The 27,853-nt window shown below is 41.5% G+C and overlaps 1 protein-coding gene across 1 annotated transcript in view; it reads left to right on the forward strand.

Annotated features, from left to right (window-relative positions):
- golga2 (golgin A2) overlaps positions 1 to 26,650 on the forward strand; it is an 81,339-nt gene extending 54,689 nt beyond the window's left edge. The window contains exons 18-30 of the mRNA XM_043719708.1: positions 7,167 to 7,303; positions 8,337 to 8,555; positions 10,923 to 11,036; positions 12,347 to 12,568; positions 13,094 to 13,193; positions 13,649 to 13,743; positions 15,669 to 15,783; positions 16,075 to 16,139; positions 17,865 to 17,967; positions 19,741 to 19,847; positions 21,749 to 21,908; positions 23,677 to 25,887; positions 25,930 to 26,650. Coding sequence (XP_043575643.1) covers positions 7,167 to 7,303; positions 8,337 to 8,555; positions 10,923 to 11,036; positions 12,347 to 12,568; positions 13,094 to 13,193; positions 13,649 to 13,743; positions 15,669 to 15,783; positions 16,075 to 16,139; positions 17,865 to 17,967; positions 19,741 to 19,847; positions 21,749 to 21,908; positions 23,677 to 23,930 — 1,691 coding nt within the window. The 3' untranslated portion in view covers positions 23,931 to 25,887; positions 25,930 to 26,650. The remainder of the gene's footprint in view (positions 1 to 7,166; positions 7,304 to 8,336; positions 8,556 to 10,922; positions 11,037 to 12,346; positions 12,569 to 13,093; positions 13,194 to 13,648; positions 13,744 to 15,668; positions 15,784 to 16,074; positions 16,140 to 17,864; positions 17,968 to 19,740; positions 19,848 to 21,748; positions 21,909 to 23,676; positions 25,888 to 25,929) is intronic.
- The last annotated feature ends 1,203 nt before the right edge of the window (positions 26,651 to 27,853 follow it).

Below are 27,853 nucleotides of genomic sequence, written 5' to 3' on the forward strand. Positions count from 1 at the left end.
GTGGGGAATGCTGAGATGGCCGAATCAATACTTTGCATCAGTTTTCACAGTACCATTCCTGTTAGATAAGGTCAACGACAGCGAAAAGATACTAAGCAAACTATCAGGATTGAGGGTAGGCAAGTTCCTTGGACCTCATTGCCTACATCTTAGAGTATTAAAGGAAGTGGCAGCATAAATAGTAGATCTGTTGGTTACAATATTCCAAAATTCTGTAGACATGGGAAAGGTTCCAGTGGATTGGAAAATGGTTAATATAACGCCCTTATTCAAAAAATGGAGGGAGGCAAAATGTGTGAAATTGCAGATCAGTTTTATGAACATCTGTTGTTGGGAAAGTGTTAGAATCAATTACCAGTTGGAAAGTCAAAACGCTATCCATCAGAATCAGCATGGTTTTGTGAAGGGCAGATCATGCTTGACTAATTTGCTAGAATTCTTTGAGGAAGTAACAAGCAAAGTGGATAATGGGAATGCTGCAGATGTCATTTATCTGGACTTCCAGAAGGTGTTTGATAATGTGCCGCACAAAAGGCTATTTCACAAGGTTGGATCATATGGGGTTAGGAGTAATTTATTAGCCTGGATAGACGACTAGTTGATGGACAGAAAACAAGGTCAGGATAAATGGGTTTTGGCTAGATGGCAAGATGTAACTCGTGGGGAGCCACAGGGCTTGTTCCTTGGACCCAGCTATTTTCAATCTACATTTGACTTGGATACAGGGATAGAAGGCTCTATGGCCAGATTTGCGGAAAGCACTAAAAATAGGTGGGACACTAAATTGCAATGAGGAAATAACCTTAGTGATAAGTTGAGGTTGTGCATTTGAGCTGGAAAAATGGGAAAGCCATCTATTACCTTAATGGGGAGAGACTTTGGGGTGCTCTGGTGCAGAGGGATCTCTATTTATTCATGAGTCCCAGAAAACTAGCACATGGGTACAGCAGATAATAAAGAAAGCAAATGGAATGTTGGCTTTTATTGCTAAAGGAATAGAATATAAAGGTAAGGAAGTATTGTTGCAATGATCCAAGGCATTGGTGAGACTGCACCTGGAGTACTGTGTGTGGTTTTCATCCCTTATTTGAGGAACGATGTAGTGGCATTGGAAGCAGTTCAGAGGAGATTCACTAGATTGATCCCAGAGAGGAGAGGTTTTTCATATAAGGAGATTGAACAGTTTAAGCCTGTACTCTTTAGAATGAGGGAAAGATCAAATTGCGGTCTTCAAGATGATAAATGATGTGGATAAAATAGATATGGAGAGGATGTGTTCCAGGAAGAAAAGTCACTGTCTTCTGATAAGGGTTAGCAAATTTAAAACTGTTGAGGAGAAACTAGTCTCCCAGAGGGTTGTGAATCTGTGGAATTCACTATCACAAAGTGTGGTGGATGCTGGGACGGTGAGTAAATTGTGAGGAGGAGTTAGATAGATTTTTAAATTGGTAATGGGTTGAAGGAATATGGTGAGAAGGCAGAAAAATGGAGGTGAGGAGCATGATCAAACGTTAGAGCAGACTCGATTGGCCGAATGGCCTAATTCTGCTCCTGTATCTTATGCCCTTATGACTCCAGAGCCACAGCAATGTGATTGACTGTTAACTGTCTTCTGGGCAATTAAGAATGGGCAATAAATGCTGGCCTAACCAGAGATGCCCTCATCCCGTCCATGTGTTTTTTTAAAAATAAAACTTCAAATTGGAGGAACAAAAGAATAACGGAAGAAGATAACACAGAAGAAGCTCTTGTTCTCTGAAAATTCTCATTTTTTTTATTTGAGAATGTAGTACTGAGTTGCCTTCTTGAACCACAAAATTTTGAGAGTTTATGGGCACCCATAGTACTATCTGGAAAAGAAATTCTAGGATTTTGACCCAGTGACTGTGAAGCAATGGCAGTATATTTCCTCACCAGAGTGATGTGTGGCTTGAAGCGTGGCACTGGAGGTGATGTCCCCATGTATTCTTGTAGAGCTCAGAGTTTTCAAAGATGCTGTTAAAGGAATATGTTGATGGGAAGATTTGTATGATGAAGCAGTTGCCACTGATTGGTTAAAAGCATCTTTATTAACTGTGAAGTATTTGCATAACTTTAGCCTCTGTATTATCAATGATTACAAAATTGTCTTGATATTTTGCTCCCTCTCATGGTTTGATTTGGTAATTTCTGAAGGTCGGCTTGTGTATTCTAATCAAGCAGTAGATTGCAACAGAAGGTGGCGTAATGGCGATTTATTTTCTCTCCTGTGAGATGGAGTTGCAGATCCAAGCCCCTCTACCTGTTCCGTGCAGTCATAATCTGGTACATCAATCTTGAAATTCTTCCAATTTTGTTAATTGTGATAATGAAGAGAAAAGAAAATTTACATTGAGAGCCTCAAATGCAGGATATGCTGAAATGTTTGCTGCCAGGGCTATATTTTGTTGGAAGTAAAGTCAGTTTTGTAAATCAGAAGCAAGCTCTCTCAAACTGCACTGTGCCAATGACCAGATAATCTAGTCTGGAATTATGGCTGAAGATGAAATTTTGGTGTGGACACTTGGGAGAACTGCGTTGCTCCTTCTCAGAAATAGTGTGATAGGATCTGTTGGACTCATTTAAAGAGGTTTTGTTTAATTTCTCATCCGAAACTGAAATTCAGTTGACCTTGCTAGAATGATTGGTGCTCTTTTGTAGTTGGGTCTGATTCCCTGGAGTGTGAACTTCAGTCTATAACTGTCTCGGAGTGTTTGCTGCTGTGAGATGCCTGAAATAACTTGGTACTACAGAGGAACCTCTATTATCCGAATACCAATTATCCAAAAATCGGATTATCCGAAGGAGATCTCAAGGTCCCGACAGAAACATTACAAAGACGTCTGTCGAACACTGATTGTGTCTTTTGTTTACAGTGATTAAAAATGAACTCAATGCTGATGAGAACAGTCCTGGACTGATGGGTGCACAGGCACCGTCTCTAAATAACACTAATTCCCTCACTTTTTCCCTGGCGTACACAGGCATGTACCCTAAATGCCCCCTTCCCCAGATAATCTACCATGGTCCTGTACAGGGCAGAGGCGGAACCTGTCAAAATGTTATAGTAAAAAGGTGTGTGTGCGCGTGTGTGAACGCGCGCTATTTGAAGACTTGCACCCCAAAAGGCACTAGCGGCAGTAGCAGTCTTGTTGGTGTCCAGTCTGGCTGCTGGAGAGGGGGCGGTGTTGGACGGGGTTTGGCGGGGGGCGCGGTGGTGGACGGGGTTTGGGGGGTGGGCAGGGGCTCATACGTGCTGTCCTGCTGCCTTGTCTCTTGAACGGGGAGCAGACTTAATTGAAAAATCCCAAGTCCTAGAGGAAACGCATTGAATCAATTATCTGAATGAAATAGTGCCATCCCATCTTGTTCAGATAATCGAGGTTCCGCTGTAAATTCCACTTCCCATTATCGCGGCCTCAATTTTCCCAGTATTCCCGTCTAATTACTGGCACAACAACATTAAGAGGTTGTAACTCGAATGTTTAGCAGGGAGCATTGGTAGTGAGAGAATTCTGAACAGCGACTCAGGAACTTGTAATAGTCGGCTGTAGAAGTACATGTTGTGGTGGCAAAGTATGGTGAAATCGAGATAACAACAAGTGACTTTGTTCCAAGTGTGTAATGAAGCAAGATATGGTTTTGTGTAGTACCTTGCATAACACGTGAAAATCCTAAAGTGTTTTACACCAAACTTTTGTTGTAATGTAAGTAACCCAAAAATTACTATTGCACAGTAAGATCCCACAAACCATAATAAGAAAACAATCAGAACTGTGGACTTGAAGGTCTGTTGTTAGTTTTCAAAGTTAAGTTCATGTCAAGTGATATAAATTGTTGGAGTCTACATGTCAAGATGTGACAGTTAAGATTTGCACTTAGAAATCTTAAGAACTTGTGTTATTGATCAGTATTGAAACTTTACAAATCTCCTAGCATATAGATGTGATTAGATTTTTCTCAATAGTCAAGCTCTTGGGTTTGCAGATTTTACAGAATGCATTCCTAAAGTTTGGCAGCTACACAAAACTAGGTAAATGATCTTGTAGTGCAGATTGAAATCGGCAGGCACACGGTGTGTCACAAATGTGGTAGCAAGGGGATCAGGGCTGGCAGCTAAATATCCAAGGATATGTGTCCTAATGGGCGGATGGGCAGAGGGGATGAAGTTGCCTTAAGAAATGAAATTACTTCAAAAATAAGTGATAAATTCTATGCCTTCTGACTCTGTGGGTAGATTTGAGGAATTACAAAGGAGAAAAGAGCCTGATGAGAGTTATGTACAGACGTTCTAGTAGTCATGAGGATGTGGGAAGAAAATAAGTTGGGAATAGAAATGGTATGGAAGAAAGGCACTATTGTAAAAATCATTGGGGGGCTTCAATATGCTGGTGGGACTGGGAGCCCACTACGGAATAGGCATTTCTGGGTTAGCTAATGTGTAATGAGGCAGACTTGATTAGGGAGCTTCATGTATAGGAACCCCTAGGGAGCAATGACCACAATACGATAGACTTCACCCTGCAGCTTGAGAGGGAGAAGCTGGAATCAGATGTCATGGTACTACAAGGACATGAGGGAGGAACTGACCAAAGTTTTGATTTGATTTATTGTTGTCACATGTGCATAAGTACAGTGAAAGGTTTTGTGAGCAGTACAGGCAATCATAAAATACAAAGACACACAGATCATAGAGCTTTGACTGTTGGGGAGCTTAGCACAGATGACAGTGAAGCAGCAATGGCAGGATTTTGAGTAATTTGAGAGGCATTGCAGAAATTCATCCCGAGGAAGAAGAAACTTATTAAGGGGTGGATGAGGCAACCATGGCTGACAAGGGAAGTCCGGTTCAGCTTAAACAAAGAAGCATACAATGTGATAAAGATTAATGAGAATCCAGAAGATTGGGAAGCCTTCAAAAGTCAGCAGGGGAAAATCAAAGGTTGGGGGTGGGGGGAGTAAGGATGAAATATGAGAGTAAACTATATGTAAGATTGCAAGAGTTTTCTTCAATATATCTATAAGGTAAAAGAGGCAAGAGTGGACATTGGACTACCAAAAGATGAGGCTGGAGAAGTAGCAACAGGGAACAATGAAATGGTGGAGGAACTGAATAGGTACTTTACATCAGTCTTCATGGTGGGCAATGCCAGCAGCATACCAGAGGTTAGAGTCAGGAGCAGAGGTGAGCTTATTGGCCATCATTAAGGAGAAGCTACTCTGGGAAACTGGCATGTCTGAAGGTGTATAAATCACCCGGACCAGATGGACTACACCCCTGAGTTCTGAAGGAGTTAGTGAAGGAGATTGTCGAGACATTGGTGATCTTTCAGTAATCACTGGAATCAGGGAGGGCATGTAACACCAGAAGGGAGGGATGCAGAAGGCAGGAAATTATAGGCTAAATAACCTGACTTTGGTCATTGGTAAGATTTTAGAGTCCGTTATTAAGGATGAGATTGCGGAGTGCTTGGTAAAATAGGGCTGAGTCAGCACAGCTTTGTCAAGGAGCAGTCATGCCTGACAAATCTGTTAGAATTCTTTGAGTAGGTAATGAACAAGTTAGACACAGAGTCAGTGGATATGATCTACTTGGATTTCCAGAAGGCTTTTGACAAGGAGTTTGCTGTGTAAGATAAGAGCAGGGGTGTTTGGAGCAAGCGGTATTGACAGAGATAAAGGGGTTTTCAGAATGGCGGCCAGTGACTAGTGGAAGATGGAATACAATATGGGGAAGTGAGAGATTTTGTAGGAACTTTGGTAGAGGAGTCGAGGCATAGACCATTTTCTAAATGGGGAATTGTTTTGGAAATCTGAAGTGCAAAGGGACTTGGGAATTATAGTCCAGGACACTCTCAAGGTTAACGTGTAGATTAATTTGGCATTTCGGAAGGAAAGTGCAATATTAGCATTCGTTTCAAGAGGGCTAGAATACAAACGCAGATGTACTGCTGAGGTTCTCCTAGGCTCTGGTCCGACTGTGATTGAATTATTGTGCGCAGTTTTGGGCCCCGTATCTAAGAAAGGAGGATGTGCTGGGGTTGGAGGGGGTTCAGAGGAGCTTTACAAGAATTTACCAGAGATGAAGAATTTGTCGTATGAGGAGCAGTTGAAGACTCTGGGTCAGTACTGTATGGAGTTAAGAAGGATGAAGTGTGATCTCTTTGAAATTTACACAATACTGAAAACCCTGGATGGTGAATCTGGAGATGATATTTTTGTCAGAGAAGAGAGTAGGACCTGAGGGGACAGCCTCAGAGTGAAGGGACAACCCTTTAGATCTGAGATGTGGAGGAGCCTCTTCAGCCAAAGGGTGGAGAACCTGTGGAACTTATTGTTGGAGGAGGCTGAAGAGGCCAAGTCTTTGTGTGTATTTAAGACCAGAGAGAGAGAGAGATGTTCATGATTAATAAGGAGATCAAGGGTACGGAGAAAATGTAGGAGAATGGGATTGAGAAACTTATCAGCCATGATTGAATGGTGGAGCAGACTCATTGACTAAGTAGCTTAATTCTGCTCTTTTTTTCTTAGTCATATAGAGGCCATGAACTTAAGGCAGAGCTGAAAATGTGTTGCTGGAAAAGCGCAGCAGGTCAGGCAGCATCCAAGGAGCAGGAGAATCGATGTTTCGGGCATGAGCCTGAAGAAGGGCTCATGCCCGAAATGTCGATTCTCCAGCTCCTTGGATGCTGCCTGACCTGCGCTTTTCCAACAACACATTTTCAGCTCTGATCTCCAGCATCTGCAGTCCTCACTTTTTTCCATGAACTTAAGGCATTCAATAAACAAGGGAAAGCTTAGAAATGCATTTTGAATTGCACAGGACTGTTGGAACACTCTCTGCTCTTCCTTTGGAAATAGTTGTGGAAATAAAATCCAAAATGGTTTTACAAGGGAAGTCACTTAATATTTTGTAAAATCTGTGTAAGTGGGTTTCGTTGGATATTCCTAAAAGCTGATGTTGATTTACTGGAGGAATGGATTTCTGAGATATAGATTTGTAAGAATGTCTGCTTTTAAAGAAATATAATATTTTGTAACTCAAGGGGAACTTTACATTAAAAGAAAGGTCAAGTCAATTTAATTAAATGTATGGGTGGTGATTATATATTCTGAAGACTGAGTTTGTAATACCCTGTGTTGTACAGCACAACAGAGTGAGGTCAGTGAAATCCGCACCACTCCCGAGCCCGAAGGCCCCACTGAGCAAGAGCGGTTACTAAAGGAGAGCATTCAATCCCTGCAACAGGAGAAGGAGAAATTGTATTCTCAGTACCAGGCACAGGTAAGCAGGGCTTCATTTTCATTTCAGGTGCACAAGAAATGGCTTTCTCAGCAGGCCAAAGTCTTAGGAGTTGTAACTGCACCAAACTGTATTGAGTATTTACAGCAGCTACTGTTCATATTCCTATCCTCTTGGGACTCTGGGCAAAAATGTTCTCTGAAACAAAAAATGGTAGTGGACAAAGTGAGTCCTGGAGCAGGGTCAAAATCCTTTCACTTCCCTGAAAGGCTTAAGGCATGCAGATGGGGGGAGGGGGACATGGACCCCTAGAAACTTGCAAAGCCAAAGTTAGATTTGCCCAGATTGGTGCTGAGCTGGGGTGCCCCAATCAGCCCCATTGTCTCAATTTAAGAATGGTAACATCTTAGCCAGGATTCCCATTCTGTAACTTGCTGTTAAGGGCACGGGCTTGGATGTTGAGCATGTTAGGATTCAGCTCAGCCCTGTGATGTGCTCCATAGTTACACAGCACGTTGACAAGTGATCTCCAAGCTTGCATAAGAACAATGTCCAAGAGAGCAGCCAGCTCCAGTGAGTAGTCAATAACCAGAGGGGAGAGAATGAAAAATTAAAAATAAATTCCTGTGTGATTAATGCAAGGCTACATGGTGCTACCAAATGGCAAAGTGTGGATTTGAACCCCAGCTTTGATATTCTCTCTCAAAATGCCTGGATGAGAGAAATCTGCATGAAACATACAATGTTGGAGATATGCAACAGGTCTTGCAGCAGCTCTAGAGGCAATTAATGTTTCAGGTAGTGATGAAAAGTCATGCCGTGCCTCCCACATGTTCATTTTGTTTTTCTTTTCACAAATGCTGCCAGACCTGCTGAGTATTTCTATCATTTTGTATTTATTTTTTCAGGTTTACAATATCCTCAATATTTTGCTTTGCGATGGTTACATCTCCAAATGGTGTTGACCGAATGGCATGGGCCTTTTACAGTACCATGGGACAAATGTGATCTCTGTCTAGCCATATCGGACTTTTTCAAGAAGGTTCATGTTTAATCATTTATGATCACTCTTCAGGTTCATGACAATGAGCAGCTGAGTCATTTGAACCTGGAGTTGGAAGAGAGACTGCAGGAACTGGAGAGGACAGTGGAACGTTACAATGACAATTCTGTAGATCGAAAGCAACTACTGGAAAACATGCAGAGTGACAAGGCTACAATAAGCAGGGCTCTGACGCAGAACCGTGAGCTGAAGGAACAGCTGGCAGAGCTTCAAAATGCATTTGTTAAACTTGTGCGTATGTTACTATCACCTCTTCCCAAAACACACTGTTTTTGCCATAAATGTGCTGTTACGTCTATTCTTGCTGATGTTGACAAACTGAATCCTCTTAAAATGCCCTTGTTTTCAAAATGCTGAAGTTCCATCTTGCGTTTTGATTGATTGTATTTATTCTTTGTTTTTAATCAGCGTAGTGTTTTCAACTTGTGAATTCAGTGGGTATGTAATGCCTAGCTTCAAAAAGGGTGACATAGTTAATCTGAATATTTAGAGAATGGTTAATTTAATATCTGTGCTAGTTGTGAGTTTATTAAGATTTAAATCAATACATCTTAAGGGCAATGAGAAACCAGGATAGGTAGGGAAACAGGCAGAGAGTTGATTAAATGAGCAGGAGAAGGCCATCCAGCCCCTAAAGCCTACTCTTCTCATTCATCTGTCTCGATGCCATCTTCATGCAGTATCCCCATATCTCACTCCTATCAAGAAATCTATCTGACTTCATCTTGAACATCATGAGTTAGCTTCCACAGCTTCCTCCTGTCGAGAATTGCACAGATTCATTACTGTCTAAGCAAAGACATACTTTTTCCCCTCAATCCTAAATGCCTTACCTCTTATTCTGCTCTGTCACCTGACTCTAGATTCTCCCCCCATCTTCTCTCTCTCCTCCCCCACCCCCCCCCCAACTCCAGCAAAGGACAAACCTCTCTGCATGCACCTAACTACCTCTTTGAAGAGTTTTTGAAGTGTCAGTGGGATCACCCACATTATTTTAAGCTCTCGAATGCAGGTCCAACTCCTTGATAGGACAGTCCGACAAACCTGAATTAATTTGGTGAACCTGTGCTGCATTTCCTCAATGGTAAGTATATCCTTCCTTGAGGAACCATAATTGCACACAGTATTCCAGATGTAGTCTCACTATGATTCTATACCATTAAGGCAAGGCCTCTTTACTCCTACACTGAAATCCTGTTGCGATTAAGGCCAACATACCATTTATCATCATAATCGTTTGTTAAGTCTGTGACAACTGTCAGTGACTCATGAACGAGGGCATCTGGGTCCCTGTGGACTTCCCACTTTTTCTACAGTTAAGGATTCATCTGCACCTCCATGTCTCCTTTTATCCTTTTTCCTGTCTGCATGGTTCCCTCTGGCCTGCCTGAAGAATCTGCCCCAGTCACAACTTAACCATCCACTTGCAATCCCTTGGTGTGAGTTTTGAAAATGTGAGAGATCTGATTCCTTACATGTTGATAGTATGGTACTTAGTACCTTGTCATGATTTCTCCATCAATTCCAGTTTTATTGCTGCGCACCTCAATTAGATATCTGACATTAGAGTTAGTTTAAAAACTTTCACGAAACATCCTCAGCAAAACTAAAGGCTACCTCCTTGTCTGCTGCTGAACTTGTGTTTCTGGCTCAGAATCAGCTGTGTTCTCTGTCCAGACTATTAGAAGCTTTGAAACTGTTTAATCCAGAGCTCTGTTAACAGCAGCATGTTCTTCTGCCTCTGCTCCTACTTTCTCGCATTCCGTCAATACCTATTCCTCTTCACCTTCCCCTTGAGACTGGATTTCACTATTTTCAAACTGGCTTCCAACCTGAGCAATCATGACCATGAACAATTTTAAATATTTTAGCCTCTAGTTGTGCCTGCACTGTTGCCTAGCTTCCATTGCTGTCGCCCCTCCATCTATTATTTATTTATTTATTCTTTTGTGGGATCTGTGCATCACTGTCAGGGTCAGCATTTGTCACCCATTCCTAGTTGGCTTGCCAGACCATGTCACAGGCGGTCAAGACTCCCGATCCACATTGCTGTGGGTCTGGAGTCACCTGTAGGACAGACCAGGAAAGGACAGAGGATTTCCTTCCCTAAAAGACTTCATTGAACCCGATGGGTGTTTATGTTAATTGAAAATGGTTACCATGGTAACTATAGTTGAGACCTTTTTATAGTTGAATTTAAACTCTGCCAAGTACTGCAGCGTGGATTTGAACCTGCTAGTCCAGTGACATGATACTACTCACCATTTCCCTCCTAAATTGCCTTGGCCAATTGGATTTGAATTGCCAATCAGTATCTTTTTTCTGCAGTGGTGTAAATTGTTGTATTCAGTATGTTTTTTGCTTTTCAGCAATATTCAAGTTTTGTACTTCTAAGTGACACTTTTAAATCAAAATGTTAAGTTTTTTGAACCTTTGTTTGGCACAATGATTTGACCATTTTAACAAATCATGAAACAAAGTTGCACAATACTTCTGCCATGTGGTGTGGAGATTACAACAAATTGTTCCGGTGGGGGGTGGGGAAAAGCATTTTGCTGTTTTTTAAACGTGTGTGCAATCTGCATTAATTTTCCACAGACCAACGAGAACATGGAACTCACCAATGCATTGCAGTCGGAACAGTATGTAAAGAAGGAGTTGGCTAAGAAAGTAGGACGAATGCATGAGGACGTGGCGGATTTGAAAGAAAAGGTATAAATTCCTCTTAATGGGCAAGTGTAAAATATTTTACACTTTTTTTTTTCTGTGCATCCTGAACCAATTGCTGTTTCTTTTGAAATGTTATCATACCAAAGCTCTGCTTTACAGGTAGCTTACATTAACATCACAGTCTGCTTCAATACAGGTTTTACTCACGTGTATTTGTATGTGTTTGGGTATGCTTAGTTTGCATTTACATCTTGCCTTTGGGTGGAACTGAAGCACGCCCTTTGTGGAAACTTGTACATTTCCTGCTATAGTAGTCCAGCATGCATAATGCAACAGAACAAATTATTTCTCTAGTCGATGTGACTGAGGTTTTGAGTCCAGCAGATCAGGGCGGGGGATGGGAAATAGTCCGTTATAAGAAATTGTGATTATCTCCCGAGGCGCAAGTTTAATAGTAACGTTTCTGTATTGTTAACAAAGAAATGGTTGGGTCCTGGTGAGTGTTGCCAAGCCAAGAGACCTTGGGGTACAGGTTTGTAGTTCGTTTAAGTGGAGTTACAGGTAGACAGGGTAGTGAAGAAGACGTTTAGTACGCTTGCCTTTGTCAGCGCATTGATTTTAGGAGAGGAGATGTATGTAGCAATTGTACAGGTCATTGGTTAGATCTCTTTTGGAATACCCCGTACGCAACTCTGGTCTCCCTGCTATTGGAAAGATGTTGTAAAACTTGAAAAGGTTCAGAAATGATTTAGAAGGATGTTGCCAGGTGTGGAGGGTTAGAGCGAAAGGGAGAGGCTGAATAGGCTGGGCTGTTTTCCCTAGATTGTTGGAGGCTGTTCGTAGAGATTTATAAAATCAGGAGGGACATGGACAGTGTGAATAGCCAAGGTCTTTTCCCAGGGATGGGGTGGGGGGAGCCCAAAACTAGTGGGCATAGGTTTAGGGTGAGAGGACAAAGATATAAAAGAGACCTAAGGGGCAACTTTTTCAGGCAGAGGGTGATGAGTGTATGAAATGAGCTGCCAGAGGAAGTGGTGGAGGCTGCTACAATTACAACATTTAAAAGGCACCTGGTTGGTTATGTGAATCGGAAAGGTTTAGAGGGATATGGGCCAAGTGCTGGCAAATGGAACTAGATTAATGTAGGATATCTGGTTGGCATGGGCAAGTTGGACCAAAGGATTGGTTTCTGTTCAACTGACTCCAAATATAAAGTTCTAGCTGGGAGGGGTAATCGAGATGAAGTCATTGTTTTCATCTGTTGGAAACATGCAAAGTGGTACACAAACTGTTAAAACACAGCAGTTTTATTGTTTCTTCAGATGGTCCTAATGCCACTTGTGTGTTTGCAGCTTGAGATAAAGTCACAGGAAGCTCAGGCCCTACAGGGAGAGAGGAATGAGGTCTGTACTCACCTACAGCAGTACATCGCGGGTTACCAGCAGCTGGTGGCTGAGCGAGAGGAGTTTCACAAACAGATACAACAGGCGCAATTCGTAAACAGGTTGCAGCACGAGGAGGTACAGGACGGAGTGCGAAATGATTTGGAACCACAGGATCACCTGGTGACAAAGGTGAGGCTAAATACTTAGCGAGTCTCGGGGTCTTAGGTGAATCTTAATGCAGATGTAATTATCTGAATGTGTAACTGCTGGCAGGAAGCCTCACCTGCATGTACATAACATTGAGAGCATGATTTAGTCTTGCAATTTAGCTGTATTGATCCTGTAATACCAATTCTGCTGCATTCAGTACTTAATGGCATTTTATCAGGAAACCGAAAAAGAATAAATCATGGTAAAATGAGCAAATGCTTGAGATTTAAAAGCAAGAAAAGGGAAATAGTCAAGAATATGCCAAGGCAGCAAGGAATAGTCCACTTAGCCTCTCGTGTCTTCCAAGCTCCATTTCATAATTGATGCAACCGATTTTAAACAAAACATTGCCACATTCGATGAATGACATTGACTCATTGAAGAATGGAATTGATCGCACATCTCTGCCATTTTATACTTGTAAATTTGTAGATAGAAAGCAGATAGGAGACTCAGACTGGTATCTGCTGTTAACTCTTGATGACAAGATGTGTCTGTCCACAGGAGCAGCTGGAGCGGTTGAATGATGAAAACAAAAGTTTGAAGTCTATGATCAGCAGACTGTCCGCAGATCTGAGCAAGATCAGTTCGCAGCTTGGAGAAGGTGCGGGAACCTGAGCTTCCATTTTTCAGTCTCCTTTTAGTTGCTGTCTCATGAACTTGGTCCCCAGATCCTTTTGTAATTCTAAGAGGTACATTCACCCAAGGCTTGGCGACTCCAGTCAAGTTGCACCCTGCAGTTCAATTCCATAGGATAATGGGGCCAATAGCGTGTATTTGTTTTGTGCTCAAACCTCACATTTCCAGACCAGAACATGACCTGTTCTCTGCCGCTCAGTACAAGGAAAGAAACAAAAAATCATTTTTGATTTATTATTCCATGATTTTATTTCACATTAAATTATTTTGATCATGCGTTGTTCCTTTAAATTTTAAAAGCAATTTTTCAAATATAAGGAGTGGCTACTGTTATGGATTTGTTGTTTAGGTGGTTTTGTAATTCCTGGGCTGTGATAGGTTCCTGATGAGGATGACTAATATTAAACCTTGTGCCAGCAGATGATGAGTTGGAAGGTCAGCTTGTTCCCATACATGGAAATCAGGAGACCCATCATGTTACAACGCCAATAGATCTGGAAAGTCAAGAGGAACTGGTGAGCATGTCTTTGGGGTAATTCAAGAGCATCTTGAGATATCCGCTTTGAGCATCAGCTGGAGATAACTTGGAATAAAAGTTGCTGGTTCAGTTTCTCTCCTATGCTGTTGTGTTGTCAGAGTTGAGAAGTGTGGTACCAGAAAGGCACAGTAAGTCAGGCAGTCCCCAAAGAGCAGGATGTTGACCTGCTGTGCTTTTCCAGCGCCACACTTTTCGATTCTGATCTCCACCATCTGCAGTCCTCACTTTCTCCTGTTGTCATCAGCCACACTGAATGGGGAGAAATGTTTTTTGAGGAGGGGGGGGACGCAGGTAGGTAAGTTATCTCATGGGATTTTTAAAAAATGCCTCCTGCTGTCCATTGGCTGAGGTTGTGGGACGTGAGCTCAGACCAGCAAAGATTCAAGAGACTTAATACTGAAGGAGTTCCAAACGATTTCACTGAATAAGTTATCTCTGAGCAACCCGATAAAATCTCCCGAGCCTTTTAGTGACAGGACTTGACTAATTGAATGGAACAGGGAAATGCACAACAAGTGGATGAGCACTTAAAAAGAAAATATTTGTATAGTAACTTTTTTTTTTCAACAGAAGGCTGCATTATTAGATCTAGGGGAATTGTTAAAATATTTAAAAGACTCTAGTTTGTACCATGTCTAGATTCTCTACTGAGGCACAAATTTTCAACTAGGTAAATTGGTTGCATTAATCATCACTACCATTAGGTGGTGCAGTGACCATGCAGAAATGTGGTGTTGCAGTGCTGCATTACCAGAAAGCAATGGAACAGCAGCTGTCTATATCACAGCTTACTGCTTAGTTTTAATGACCTGTAACAGTTAAAGCTATCTATTTTATTGCTTGAGTGGCATCACTAGCAAGCCGTGAAGTTGCGATTTGCACATTCACGGGTAGAATTTAAGTTAACAATTCTTGAGCCCCCGCCCAGGGCGCTCAGAATGATTTGAATTTACAACCCTGCAATTTACTGCAGGCCTCTTTTTGGTTCAAAATAACCCAAATAAGTGAAGTAATTGGAGTAGTCTAGCAACAAAGTTGTTTTGATCAGTGGGTGGACATAAAATTTAAGCAAATTAAAGTGAATTGAAATTTGTCAGTGATCAGTTTAGAAGCCTCAGTTTTCAGTATTAGCAGACGGTCTAAGTAGCTATGGGCCAATGCAAAATGGAAATGGAATCCTTTTGGGGCATTTGAACTTCACACTCTTCAGTTATACTGCTTGAATTCTCATTGCAACAAAAGGACATGAGAACTCTGAGCAGGAGTAGACAATTCAGCCCCTTGAGTCAGCTTCACCATTTAATACGATCGTGGCTGATGTCACTTCTGTCTTAACACCACTTTCCTGTCTGCTATCCATTACCTCATTAAAGATCTGTCTGTCTCTTCAAATTTACTCCCAACATCCACTTCATTCTGGGTAGTGAATCCACAGAATCATCAGCCTTTAAGCAAAGTAATTTCTCCTCATTTCCGATTTGATTCAGTGACTCTTATCCTAAAGCTATGACCAGTCATTCCTCGTGAGTTCAGGATGGATAGTTTGAGATTGGGGAGTTACTGTATTCTTTGACCCCAAAGTAGCTCCTGTTGATGCTCTAACCCGGAAAAATGGATCAAAACACCATCCTGAATAGCGAATATTCTCTTAAACTGTCATATGGGCAGTAACCATCTGGATAAAGTGATGTGTCCAGTGACTGTGAAATACCATCTTACATTCCTTTACTATTTTGTGTTGTGCCAGTAATTAAAATGAGTTCTACATCCTTTTGATTTTGTATATAGTTTAAAAAGAACTGTCTGATACTGACTGATTAGATGTTTGTCATCATCGATGCAGTGCCCTGTATGTCCTTTGTCTGAAAGTTTCTTCCTTTCTTTGTTCTGGTTTATTAACAGAATTTAACACCAAATCAAGATCAGCTAACACTGCAAAGCTTGGAAGCATATCAGCAACATGAGCTGCTACTATCTGAAATGTCAGCTCTGCAGGACAAACAAGAAGAATTGGGAGGTACCTAAATTTGTAGCATCCTATGGAACATTCAGTCCTGTATTTTCACTCAGAATTCTGTCATCAACATTTCAATTCCCTGGCATCCTTCTCCTCATCCTTTCCCCTCTTGAATACAATTATTCACTAGTCAGATTCTGGTTTGCTGTAATTAATCATTTGTTACTCCTGCATAAAATGATCATGCTCATCTTCTGATATTTAGTTTTCATGTAACTTTATTGTTTTGGAGTTAGCAGTCAAATAGTGCTACCTTCTAAGATTTTCCTGACCTTATTTTCGTCTTCTCAGGCGATGCAGACACAGTACCAACAAATCTGTACGAAGCTTTAAAAACTACGACGGACAAACTGCAGGTTCGTAAATGCAGATTTTATTTTCTTTTGGGCCAACCTTTTACAGGCTTACTCTAAAAGGAATGTTTACCTTCAACTATGTAGTGTATTATATTTGTGCATTTTTAAAGACTACATTGTAATGAAGGGGCCAGGCAGTATCCTCCCTAATCCATCTAGCATCTGCAGTACAGGCATAATTCAGAGAGTTTATCAGCTGTAACACTGACAAAGTAGTTGGAATTGTATTAGGTGGTAAAGGAATCATTGCAATTCTCTGGAATAACTTATTTTCATTTCATGTTCCAAATCACATTTAAAAGCTCCCATGTTGATGCTTTCACATGGCCTCCAGCAGTGTGACAAAATCTCCAGTCCAGCTAAGGCAGGGTCCCAAGGCTGCTGCATTACACAGATGGAACCTGGTAGTTTATTCTGCTGGAAGCTTGTCGGTCCTGCATTAAATGGTCACCTTTGGTCGCTTGTTCATGTTTTGCTTTGGCTAATTGCAAAAACATTTCTATAATCCTATTATAATGAATTCATTCCTGTTTGAAAGTAATACAAGGTGGAAACAGCACGACAAGTGTTGTAAACCTCTGTCTCTCGTGAGCATATCATTCGAGTTTTACTCCCACTTGAGAGGGTAGGACTGGTGAATTTACCCTATTTATTAAATATTTGAGTAATAGACAAGTTTTTTTCCTCTGGCACTCTGGTCAGTACTCACCCCTTAACATCACAAAGACATTGTGGTCGTAGATATAATAAAGTGGAATCTGTGCACTCATTAGCTTATTTATTTCCTATAACAACGAAAACAGCTAATCAAATACCTTTTTGAAGTGTAAAGGGATCAGAAAATTTTGATGTCATAAAATGTACTTTAAGTATTTTTAATCAGCCTGAGAGTTTTACAGTTAAGACCTTGCATGACTCAAACGTTGAGAACAAAGATGATGAGGGAATAGCATTCACTGTAGGATCAGACACTGACAACAGCGTTTGAGTAACTTCCAATTTATGCTTGGTAGGATATGGGAGATTGGGTAGGATATGGGAGACCAGCCAGGGTGCAGTTCAGTCCAATCTGGAGGTAATGAAGGCACACAAGAGTTTCAGTAATAGAAGAGTTGAGATTGGGATGAAGTCAAGTGGTGTTAGAGGTGAGTCTGAATTTGAGATAAGAAGCTACCTCAGGATCAAATGTGACACCGAGGTTGTGAACGTGTCAAGGCATCTCACAGAAGTATTATCAGACAAAACGCGACAATGAGCCGTGTGGATATATAATAGGCCGGTGACCTAAAACTTGGTGAAAGATATCTGCTTAAAGAAATAACTTGCAGAGAGTTTACAGCACAGAAGTTGGGTATAAGTCCCAGCTAGTGTATCCTGGCATTCCTGCTTCCTCCATAGTACTCCGCACTGGATTTAGTGCAGGAGGGGAGAAGTAAAGAGGCAGTGAGCTTTAGAGAGGGAGCTTAGTGTTTAAAGAGCTGAAGGTTTAGCTGTCAATGGAGGAATGAAAGAAACCAACCACGTGCAGTGGCTGGAGCCAGAAGACCTTTGACTATTCTAGGTCTTGGTTTGTAGAGTTGGAACAGAACCATGGCAGGATTTGGACAGTGACAGATAATGGATTTTGAAACTATCAAAAGAAATAACAACCGGGTAATGGTCTTTTGGTCACTTTGGTTTTGTCACACCACAACATTTAACGCCACTTCATTTTCTGTCACAAAGGTTCAATTAGCAAACCTCTTAGAGGAGAAGGTTGATCTTAAGAAGAAATTGGAGCAACTGGAGCATTACTGTACACAGCTATCTGGAGAGACAGATACAATAGGTATGTGATCTTATTAGAAAGAATTGTATTCCTGACGACAACAAGTTACATTTTCTAACCCCAACCACTGAGATTGCTCTTAAAGCTCTAAAAGTTTGAGTAATTCTGTTCACTTTTTCAACTTTTGTTTATCAGTTTTAAGGAAAAGAATGTCTTTATTCATTTTTGATCCCCGACCATTGCCTGCACCTTCTCTTTTCTAAAACAGCAATTGCTCTGTAGCAACTGAATTGAAATTCTAGATGACTTTTCTCTGCGTCCCTCTCGCACTGCTACATCCAGCGAGAGGAGGCGATGGCCTAGTGGTATTATCGCTAGATGGAGGTAATGTTCTGAGGAACCAGGTTCAAATCTCATAAAAATTCTGGAATTACGAATCCAATGACGACCGTGAATCCATTGATTGTTGGAAAAACCCATCTGGTTCACTTTACCTGGTCTGGCCAGCATGTGACTCCAGACCCACAGCAATGTGGTTGACTGAGCTACCAGAGGATATGGTGGAGGCTGGTACAATTGCAACATTTAAGAGGCATTTGGATGGGTATATGAATCGGAAGGGTTTGGAGGGAAATGGGCCGGGTGCAGGCAGGTGGGACGAGATTAGGTTGGGATATCTGGTCGGCGTGGACTGGTTGGACCGAAGGGTCTGTTTCCATGCTGTACATCTCTATGGCTCTCAATGCCCCCTGGGCAATTAGGGATGTTGGCCCAGTCAGTGCTACCCTCCTCCCGTGAATTTAAAAAAAGACTGACTGACTCTATCATTGAGGGGTTTACTCTTTAATGTGTTTCTAAGTTTGCATTGTAAAGTCTGCCACACGTAATCCCTAAAGTTTACATATGAATGCAAATGCTTTAAGTCATTGGAGAAGCATCGAGTTCCTTTTGCCAAAATGCATCAAGTAGATGAAAACTCCAATATTTAGCACAAAAGAGTGGCTTTCTGGTTTTCAGTGCTCTGGTTCCTTTTCAGCCCAGTACTAATTGAATGCTGGTAACAGGTTGCACAGAACAGAATTAGAAATAGATTGGGAGTTATAAAATAGCAAACCTGTTGAATTTACGAAGAATGGTTAGTGTCTCTTCCTTTCCTCTTGTAGAGAGGTGATTTTGCAAGTGATTAGCTACAACATTTAACATGTGGCAAATCACTGGGCTATGGGCCAAGGTGGTGATGAAGGTGCTGAAACCAAAATTCACGGTGCGGAAGAAATTCAGCAGATTGGGCAGCATCTGTGGAGAGAGAAATAGAGTTAATGTTGTGAATCCAATACAACTCCTGGAACTTAACTGCAGCCCTGTTAGAGTTCACTGACCTTTTAAAACATTCTGTGGCTTAGATTTTTAGTTCATATAATACAGCTGTCATTTTGACGTCATTAAAAAGCATTGAGTCTTTTATTCCTGTGTCAGCCCTCGAAGAGCAATCCATTTTGATTCATTCACCCCTCACAGTCCTTCAGATATTTTCTACTTATCGTACTTTCCATCCCCCCTTTTTTTGCAGCTGAGAAAGGAAGTGGTCCGATTAGATGTGTTTGTTTCATCAAACAATCTAAGTTCTACTCCGTAAAGGATTGCAGTTGTAACAGAATTGGAAGGATACGGGGAAAGTGCTGGCAATTGGGACTAGTTTGGGTTGGGATCTCTGGTCGGCATGGAGGAATTAGACCGAAGGGTCTGTGTCCGTGCTGTACATCTCTATGACTCTAGGACTCTTTCCTGTAAACACTATTATTTCTGTTTCTCATTTTCCTTTTTGCCCTCTAGGTGAATACATTGCACTTTATCAAAAGCAGAGAGCGATCCTCAAACACAGGCACATGGCGAAAGAGGAGTATATCTGCAAGCTGGCTCAGGATAAGGAGAAGTTAAGGGTGAGTTTGGTGCCTTCAGTGCTGAAAACCTGCTGCAATCTTGTAAAACCCCTCCATGCTGCTTCAGAATCTGTTGTGGGGACAGCATGATCGCTAGACCAGAAAGCCAAACAGCTGTGGATGCTGGAAAGCAAAAATTGCTCAAAAGAAAACTCAAAAGTGTAGCAATTAATGTTTCGGGATCCAGCAGGCTTGGTTGAGAACTGCTTTAGCCCTGAACCACTTCACCTGCTGAGGTTTTCCAGCAATATGCTCTAGTATCATAAACAGAAGGAATTGCTAAGCCCAATTTTGTGAAGATTCTGAATTAGTATCAGTGGATGTCTGATGGTTGTGGAAAGTTGTTTCAGCAATGAGGTCACATTAATTCAGCTCCCCTCCAATTGTCCTCTATAACTGAGATGGTGTCTTTTATATTAATACCTGACTCAAAACAGGGTAGTTCCAAGTTGATGTATTTGACCTGTTGCTGTACTCCCCATGGTCAGTTTTGACAAATCAATATTGCTCAAGGTACCATCTGTTTGATTGCTACATGTTTGGCCAGCTGTATGTTCACAGAATCACAGCAGTGTTATGGTGCATAAAGAGGCAATTCAGCCTGTTGTGGATGTACAGACTCATTTAAAAGAGCATTATTAATGCCAATCTCCCGCTTTTACTCCATACCCTTGCTTATTTTTATTCAAATAATCATCCAGTGCTCTTTTGAATGTCTGAATCGAACGTAGCTCCTCCACATTTCCAGACATTGCATTCCATACACACATTACTCACTGTGGGGGAAAAAACTCTTCCTCACTGCACCCGTATCATGGAAGTTTAAACAGCTTTTAGATTGAGTCGAAAAATGATTTCCTACATGCTATTTCCCCCCCCCAGCATTAAATGGTTCACCAGCTGTGATACAGGCTGATCAGCTGGCGACAGGGTTTATGCTCTGATTCAGTGGGTTAGGTACACGCAGAGCTGCTGCTGAGAGCTGTCAATGCCTCTAGTTGCTGTCGCTCGTAGCTGAGACTTGAGGCTGAATGTGTCGAGAGTCACTGGTTTAAGATCGCTCCAGTTATTTGTGCACCACATAACTTGAACCCTCGAGCATTTAGTGGATTGTTTCAGTAATGGCTTTAAAATCAACTGAGCCAGAGCAGTGAGGGAGAAAGTTGGATCTCCAGGCTCATTATTTAAGAAATGTACAGGCACGAATGACCAGAGGAACCTCGATTATCCGAACCTCGATTATCCGAACCTCGATTATCCGAACCTCGATTATCCGAACCTCGATTATCCGGACAAGATCTCAAGGTCCTGATGCTTGGCTAAACTTTGTTATCCGAGCATTCGATTATCTGAACAAAATACTCCCTGCCCGTGTTGTTTGGACAATCGAGGTTCCTCTGTAATTGGATCATGGCCTTTTGTACTTTATAAAACGGTTTGAAAGTATTTCGGGCAGCTTTTCTGGTGTTCTGCCCATTTTGTTTATTGACAGTGGCTTCCAGGAAGACTCAAAAATTGCAAAGTTGCTGTTGCAATTCGGGTGTGGTGCAGGACAACTCGAAAGAGTGCGAGAAAGTTCAGGTGCCATAGTTTTCTGTGCAGAACTTTCACAGCTAGCCCAAGTGATAGTTAAGGTAGCCCAAATTGTAGAAACCAGCATTAACATTGAGTACTGAGTTTTAACTCTGTAGCAAATTCAGAATGAGTTGGTATTGTATCTGTTAGATTGAGAATAGTTACATTTATAAAGAAAACAAACCCTTCAGTCCGTGGAGAAAGCACTTAGAGTGGTTTTCCTTCCGACACTGCATTTATTGTCGTCCGAATTTTCAAAAAGCAAACAGAAAAGAGTGTCTAGTAGTTTATAATGTTTTAAAGTTGATCCGTTATTACCTTTACAGAAAAAGTTAGGAGAATTGCAGGAGCTTTCGTTGGAATTGGCAGCTGAGAGAAAGAAGTGGTATGATAGATATGTTCGTTTCATCAAACAGTCGAAGATCCCATTAACACCTGAAATGCGACAAGATGTACTGGAAGAAGATCTGGTTTCGAGCATTGAAGGTTAGTATCACTTCAACAAAGGTTCCCTGCAGCAAGGTCGCTCCTCCTCCTCCTCCTCCTCTTCTCACATTTGTTTTCATCACCCAAGGTACACTGTTTGACCAATGATGCACCAGGGCTTTCTTTTACTGTATATTTATCAGCTTAGCTTTTTTTGGTAGCAACCACGTGGCTGGTGTCAGTGGATTCAAGCTATGCCCCAGCAATAATGTGCTTGATCTGAGCTGATAGCCTGTGGAATGCTTTTTTAGTTTGAGCTGCTCCTCTACCTGTAGCAGGTTGAAAATCCCACACTGTTCTCCCTGGATCTATTGGAAATTTCCTGGTGTACTGATGCCCTCAATTAGCCCCACATTGAAACAAAGGCAACTGAACACACATGACTTGGGCAAGCTGATGAAAGGAGTTGGGGGACAGCCAGCTATTCATATTGCTCATTCATATTGCTCCTTTAACATAAAATGTTCTCAGTGCTTCATTGCATTTCACACGAAGCCACCTGAGGTGGTAGTGCGCTTGGCCAAAATCTGCTCCGACATTAAATCAACTTGAGATCTAATTAAAGGAGCAGAGGGAGAGAGATGAAGAAGTTAACATGAATTGCAGAGCTCCAGATGCAGCATTTCAAGGCAGCCACTATTGGGAAAGCAGGTAAAACAGGCTCTGCACTTGAGGTGAGACTGGAGTTGGGGGAGCGCAGAGACATCATAAAGCGTTCTACGGCTGGAGGTGTGTCGAGATCTGGAAGGGCAAATACCTGGAGGTATCGGCACCTGCACCAAATACATGGCAAGGTCTTTTGCAGTAAGTCTTAGGAAGAGCATTTACAATATTGGAGCAGGAAAATTGCCAGGTGTTTTACTTTTTTAAAAAAAAAGCATTAAGACCTTAAAAATAAGTATTTTATAGTGAGGTTTTGGAGTTTCCCTGCAACGTTTGGCTCCACTACTTTGGGTTTCCTGAATCACTCTGTGCCACTGTCGGTTTTGTCTGGGAGAATGAATGTGTATTTCTGCTTCTAGCAGAATCATCACTGCTGCCTTCACAGGTTCAGTGATGCTTATTTGCCCCAAACACTGGGCTGATCACTGTGAAAACATCCAGCCAATAAATCCTTTCCAATGGTAATTCCACTTTAACAATGTACACTCGAACAAGGCAGCTCATCGTTAGCTCCTTGAGGACCGCTCAAGGTGTGAAATAAATGCTGCCTGAGGCATGAAACCCCAATTTGCTCATGGAATCTAGAAGATAGGTTTGGCCCACCTCATTGCCCTTTAATGTGGTGAGAAGCAAAAAATGTGATGTCCCCAGTTTGCATGTTCTGAATTGGCTCTAGTTTAGAGGGAGAGAGAAGGCACGTAGCTAACCTGTTCCTTGGTCAGTTACAGTTTTATTTTTCCAGCCACTAGGGGCTGCCCGAGCTCTTGGCTAGGGATGACTTGGGGTAAAATGCAAAAAAACACAGCTTTAAGCCGCACAGTCTTGACTCAATAATGAGGAGGGGGGGGAATGTTGACACAATCTAAACTCATTCGCATACACTGTTTTGGTCTATTAGAAGTCTCTGGAATAAAGAAATGTATTTTTTCTCTACAGAATGTAGCACTTTGAGTGGCAAAATGATGGATTTTCTCAAACTGAGAAATGGGTTATGTCAAACCATTGTTCCTCAAACTGAGTTTGAGCTTCACGCTGAGCCCAGAGCACTTCATCCGCGGCCTGAGAAACTCAACAGTGACGTTTTTACGTTCTTCCTCCTCCCCAGATCTTGAAGATATCCCTTTGGTGGATGACGCTGAGTCTGCAAGCTCTTCACCTGATTCCCGCTCTTCCGGCAGAGGCTTTGTCGCAAAAGCAGGCTTACCCTCTGAGGACTACACTACAAAAAAGATCATAGAACTTACCGAAGAAATCCAAAACCCACAGGCTCTACCAAGCTCGACCCTGACCTTTATCAACTGTGTTCCACTCTTCTACAGACTGGCTGAAAATAGGGTAATGAAGATTGAGGTTGTCTAGAGATCTAATCCAGTCAAGCACAGGGAATGCAATATTTCTTTGGGGGATGGGAGAGTGTTGTAAAAAGTTACTTAGTTACAGCTTTCAGCAGTTAAGTGAGTCGATGTGCAACATTGGTACACCACAAGGGACTCTTAAGACTAGAGAAGCCATGGTTGTACCAAATACCAGTGTTAATCTAGCATGACCTCTAATGATGCCTCATCAATACGATTACCATAATTCTAAATAGTTCCTTTAACAGCTGCTTTGAAACAGTTTACAAACATAATCATTTATATTATGGATTTTTAAAATCCTACTCTGGTAAATTCATCTCCTTTCCCTTCCCAAAGATATGGGTTATTATTTTCAAATGACAATGATAGGATTGTCCCAATCAGTAACCATTTGACTTGACTGCTTTTGTAGATTACTCACTTGCTTTAAAGCTGTATGGCAACTTAGTACATTTCTGCTCCAAAATGAATTGTGAAAATAATTTATACTTGTAGAAACTCTTCCCACATTTTATATATCATGTGTTAAAAAAACAAAAATGTTTATTTAAGCTGTTTTTAAAAAAAGCCTTTGAGTTTTGAAATGCAATTACAGAACTCTGAAAATAGCCTAGCGTTTAAAGGCAGAGCCATGCATATAATGTTCAACCATGTAAACTGAAGGAACTGGCTTGGCCCTGAGGTCCTGTTGACTTCTGTTGTTGTTCTCCTGGGCTTTTATGTGAAGAATAAGACAATCTGGGAAGATTGTGAGGGCTGTCAGTACCTGTTGAAACATTACCCCAGCAAGAGTTGATCCCTTCAAGGAAGCTGTCCTGCCATTTCCCCTCACTCTTCTTTTCAGGCGGTGCAGACTCGTAAATGTACCAGAAACTGCAATGCGATGCAAATGGTGTCTTAGATTGCGAGAGAGGTTTTGTAGTCCAAAACTATAGAATTACATGGTGATTTGATATTAACAGCACAGAGGGGCCATTCAGTACGATCAGTTTAAGTAGTTGCTCCCTTTTGGTCTATAGCCCTTTTAAGTTATAGCACCTTGAGTGCATACTTGAGTTTCTTAAAATGCAGTGATGAGTTGTGTTTGTACCACTCTTTAAGCAATTATTTCTGGATTCCTGCAGCCTACACGTGAAAGAATTTCTTGACTTCCCTCTAATCCTGCCACCAATTGATTTAAAGGTTTAATTCCATGATACCTGCCTATCGTTCTTTTTAAAGCATTGGGAAAAGACAAACTGTCCCTGTTTAGGCACCTCTGTTTTAGACACTTCAATTAAATCTATCTTCGTTTGTTCAAAAGAAAGGAAACCCGACCTATCCAATGTTTCCTCAGACCAAAAAAAATCTATAAGCGATTTTGAGAATCTCTTCTGTACCTTTTTTGTAATTTTGAACACACCCTGGTAACTTCCTGTTTTATAAGGTGAAGTCCTTCAACCAATGAATCGATATTATTAAATCCATTCTCTAATCCTTGATGCATCCTCTTTCAGAGCTTCAGATTCTTCCCAAAATATGCCGCCCAGATTCGGACGTAATACTCTCATTGAGGTTAAGCTACTTTGTGACTTATACTGCTCTCCTTTGTTAATTTAAACATCTCAAAGTGCCTATTACATTTTTCTGTGGTTATTGTTTCAAAAACCGTACCCATCAGTGAAACATATCACGCCATTACTAGCTGTGTCCTCATACCCTTCCTTGATCAAGAGTGTTAACATTTGCCACTCGACAATCTTCTGTCACTACCTGTATCGGAATTTGGAAAATCAGGCTATTTGATTATCTCCAGCCCCATTCATAAATATGTGCCAGTTTCTCTGGACATGGGAAGATTGTGAAGGTATGTCTTTACCTACAAATGGGCAGAATGTGAAGATGGACCATGGTTACCTTTGTAGTCAGATTTAAAGTGTGCTGTGGTTACCTGTACATGGTGGGGGGGGGGGGGGCGGGTGAAAGTAATCTGTTCAAGGGGGGGGGGGGGGGGGGGGGAGAGAAAGTAATGTGAAGGTGTCAAATTTACCTGGACAAGTTGCAAAGGTGTTGAGTTTACCTGCGTATGGTCAGATTGTGAGGATGTGCCATAGTTACCTGGTGCATGGTCAAGTTGTGAGGATGTGCCATAGTTACCTGGTGCATGGTCAAGTTGTGAAGATGTGCCATGGTTACCTGGTGCATGGTCAGGTTGTGAAGAAATGCTATAGTTACCTGGTGCATGGTCAGGTTGTGAAGATGTGCCATGGTTACCTTTGCTTGTAACTGGACAGATTGTGAAGCTATTGAGCTTACCTGTATATGGTCAGAATGTGAAGGCGTGCTACGCCTGCATGTGGACAGATTGTAAAGGTGTCATGTTTACCTGTACATGGTCAAAGTGAAAATGTTATGTTTACCTGTACGTGGTCAGAATGTGAAGTTGTCATGGTTACCTGAATGTAGACTGATTGAGAGGGTGTGAAGTTGACCTGTACATTATCAGAATGTAAAAGTGTGCCTGTTGACCTACCTACATACAGGTAAACCTCATAGTCTTCCCATCTGCAAGAAAACATGGTGCATCTGTTAATTGTACATGAATTGTGTATCATTGTATATAAATGGTGCCACTAACTGGATGTTCATGTACCCTGTGGATGTGGACTGTAACTGGCTTGTGAATTAGGTGGTGTATATGTATAATATATAATGATGTAAATAAATTATTTTAAAAGTAAAGATTGCAAAGATTGGCTCCATCCTTCAGTTCTTTTGACATTCAAATGGCTTTCTTTGTGAGCAGATTCTCCATGTCCCACGTTTTCTGCATCCTTACCCAGTAAGGATTGTCAGAGCCTCCACTATTATGTCCCTCAGTGATCTGAGATCTATCTTATATCGGGCAGGTGATTTATTCACTTTCCAGCACGATAACTGTCCTTAATCTTCTCTTTCAATGTTTATCCCAAGTACTACTTCAGCCTCCTCCTCCTTTATTTCTGAAGTCTGCTGTGAACCCTTTGTGACAACAAAAGCAAAGCATTCTTTGTTCACGTCTCTCACCTCAGCATACACGTTACTTCCTTGGTCTTGAACAAGTACCTGTTTCCTTAGTTTCCCTCTTTCTCTTCGTGTTACTAATTTTTGGAATTTTCCTTGCTTTTATTTGCCAGCATAATCTCATTCCCTCTCTTTGCTTTCCTACTGTTCTTGCAGCTCACATTTTGAGCAAGTTTAATGTTTCCTGTATTGCTGGATTGTGGAGATAGTGACAATCCCTTTCACTATTTCCCCATATGCTTCCCTTTTGCAACCTGGGGCACAAGCCTTCTGGGCATAAAACGTATCCATTCTAAGCAAGAGCCAGCCTTTCCAATTAATCCTGCATATTTATTTTCATCCCATCCCTTACCCTTTCATCGACTGCTGTTGACATTTTGTCATTATCCTCTTCAGTGTTTAAGGGTGATTTGCACATTCCAGATCCTGTCACTTCTATATGTGGCTGATTTCATTCAATGTTTCAGTAATTTAAATTCCCCATTATTGCCACTTTATAGTTCTCACATAAGCCTGCGATTTTCCGTGCAACTGTTGTTCTGTTTTGTGAATTAAAGGCCTACAGATTACCAAGTCATGTGATCAAATCCTTTGTTTCCGAGTCCTAACGTATTCTGTCTTTGACTCCACCCTGGACGTTCTCTCCTTCCAACATTTTCAGAAGTATTTCATTAGGCGTTGAGCTGCTGAGTTACTTGGGTTCAACCTGAAAATTATCTGACAGCTCTGCCTTTATTTGAAAAGTTATGATTTCTGCAGGCTGTTTTGCTGATCCCCAAGTAGTGTGCATTCCCCAGTTTGAAAAATGTGACCGTGCGACAGATTTCATTCACTCCCTTGACATGTCTGGTTTAATGGTGTTTGAATAAGCTTTCCCTTGGT

Source organism: Chiloscyllium plagiosum, chromosome 30 (assembly GCF_004010195.1).
Source record: "Chiloscyllium plagiosum isolate BGI_BamShark_2017 chromosome 30, ASM401019v2, whole genome shotgun sequence".
NCBI classification, from domain to species: Eukaryota; Metazoa; Chordata; class Chondrichthyes; order Orectolobiformes; family Hemiscylliidae; genus Chiloscyllium; species Chiloscyllium plagiosum.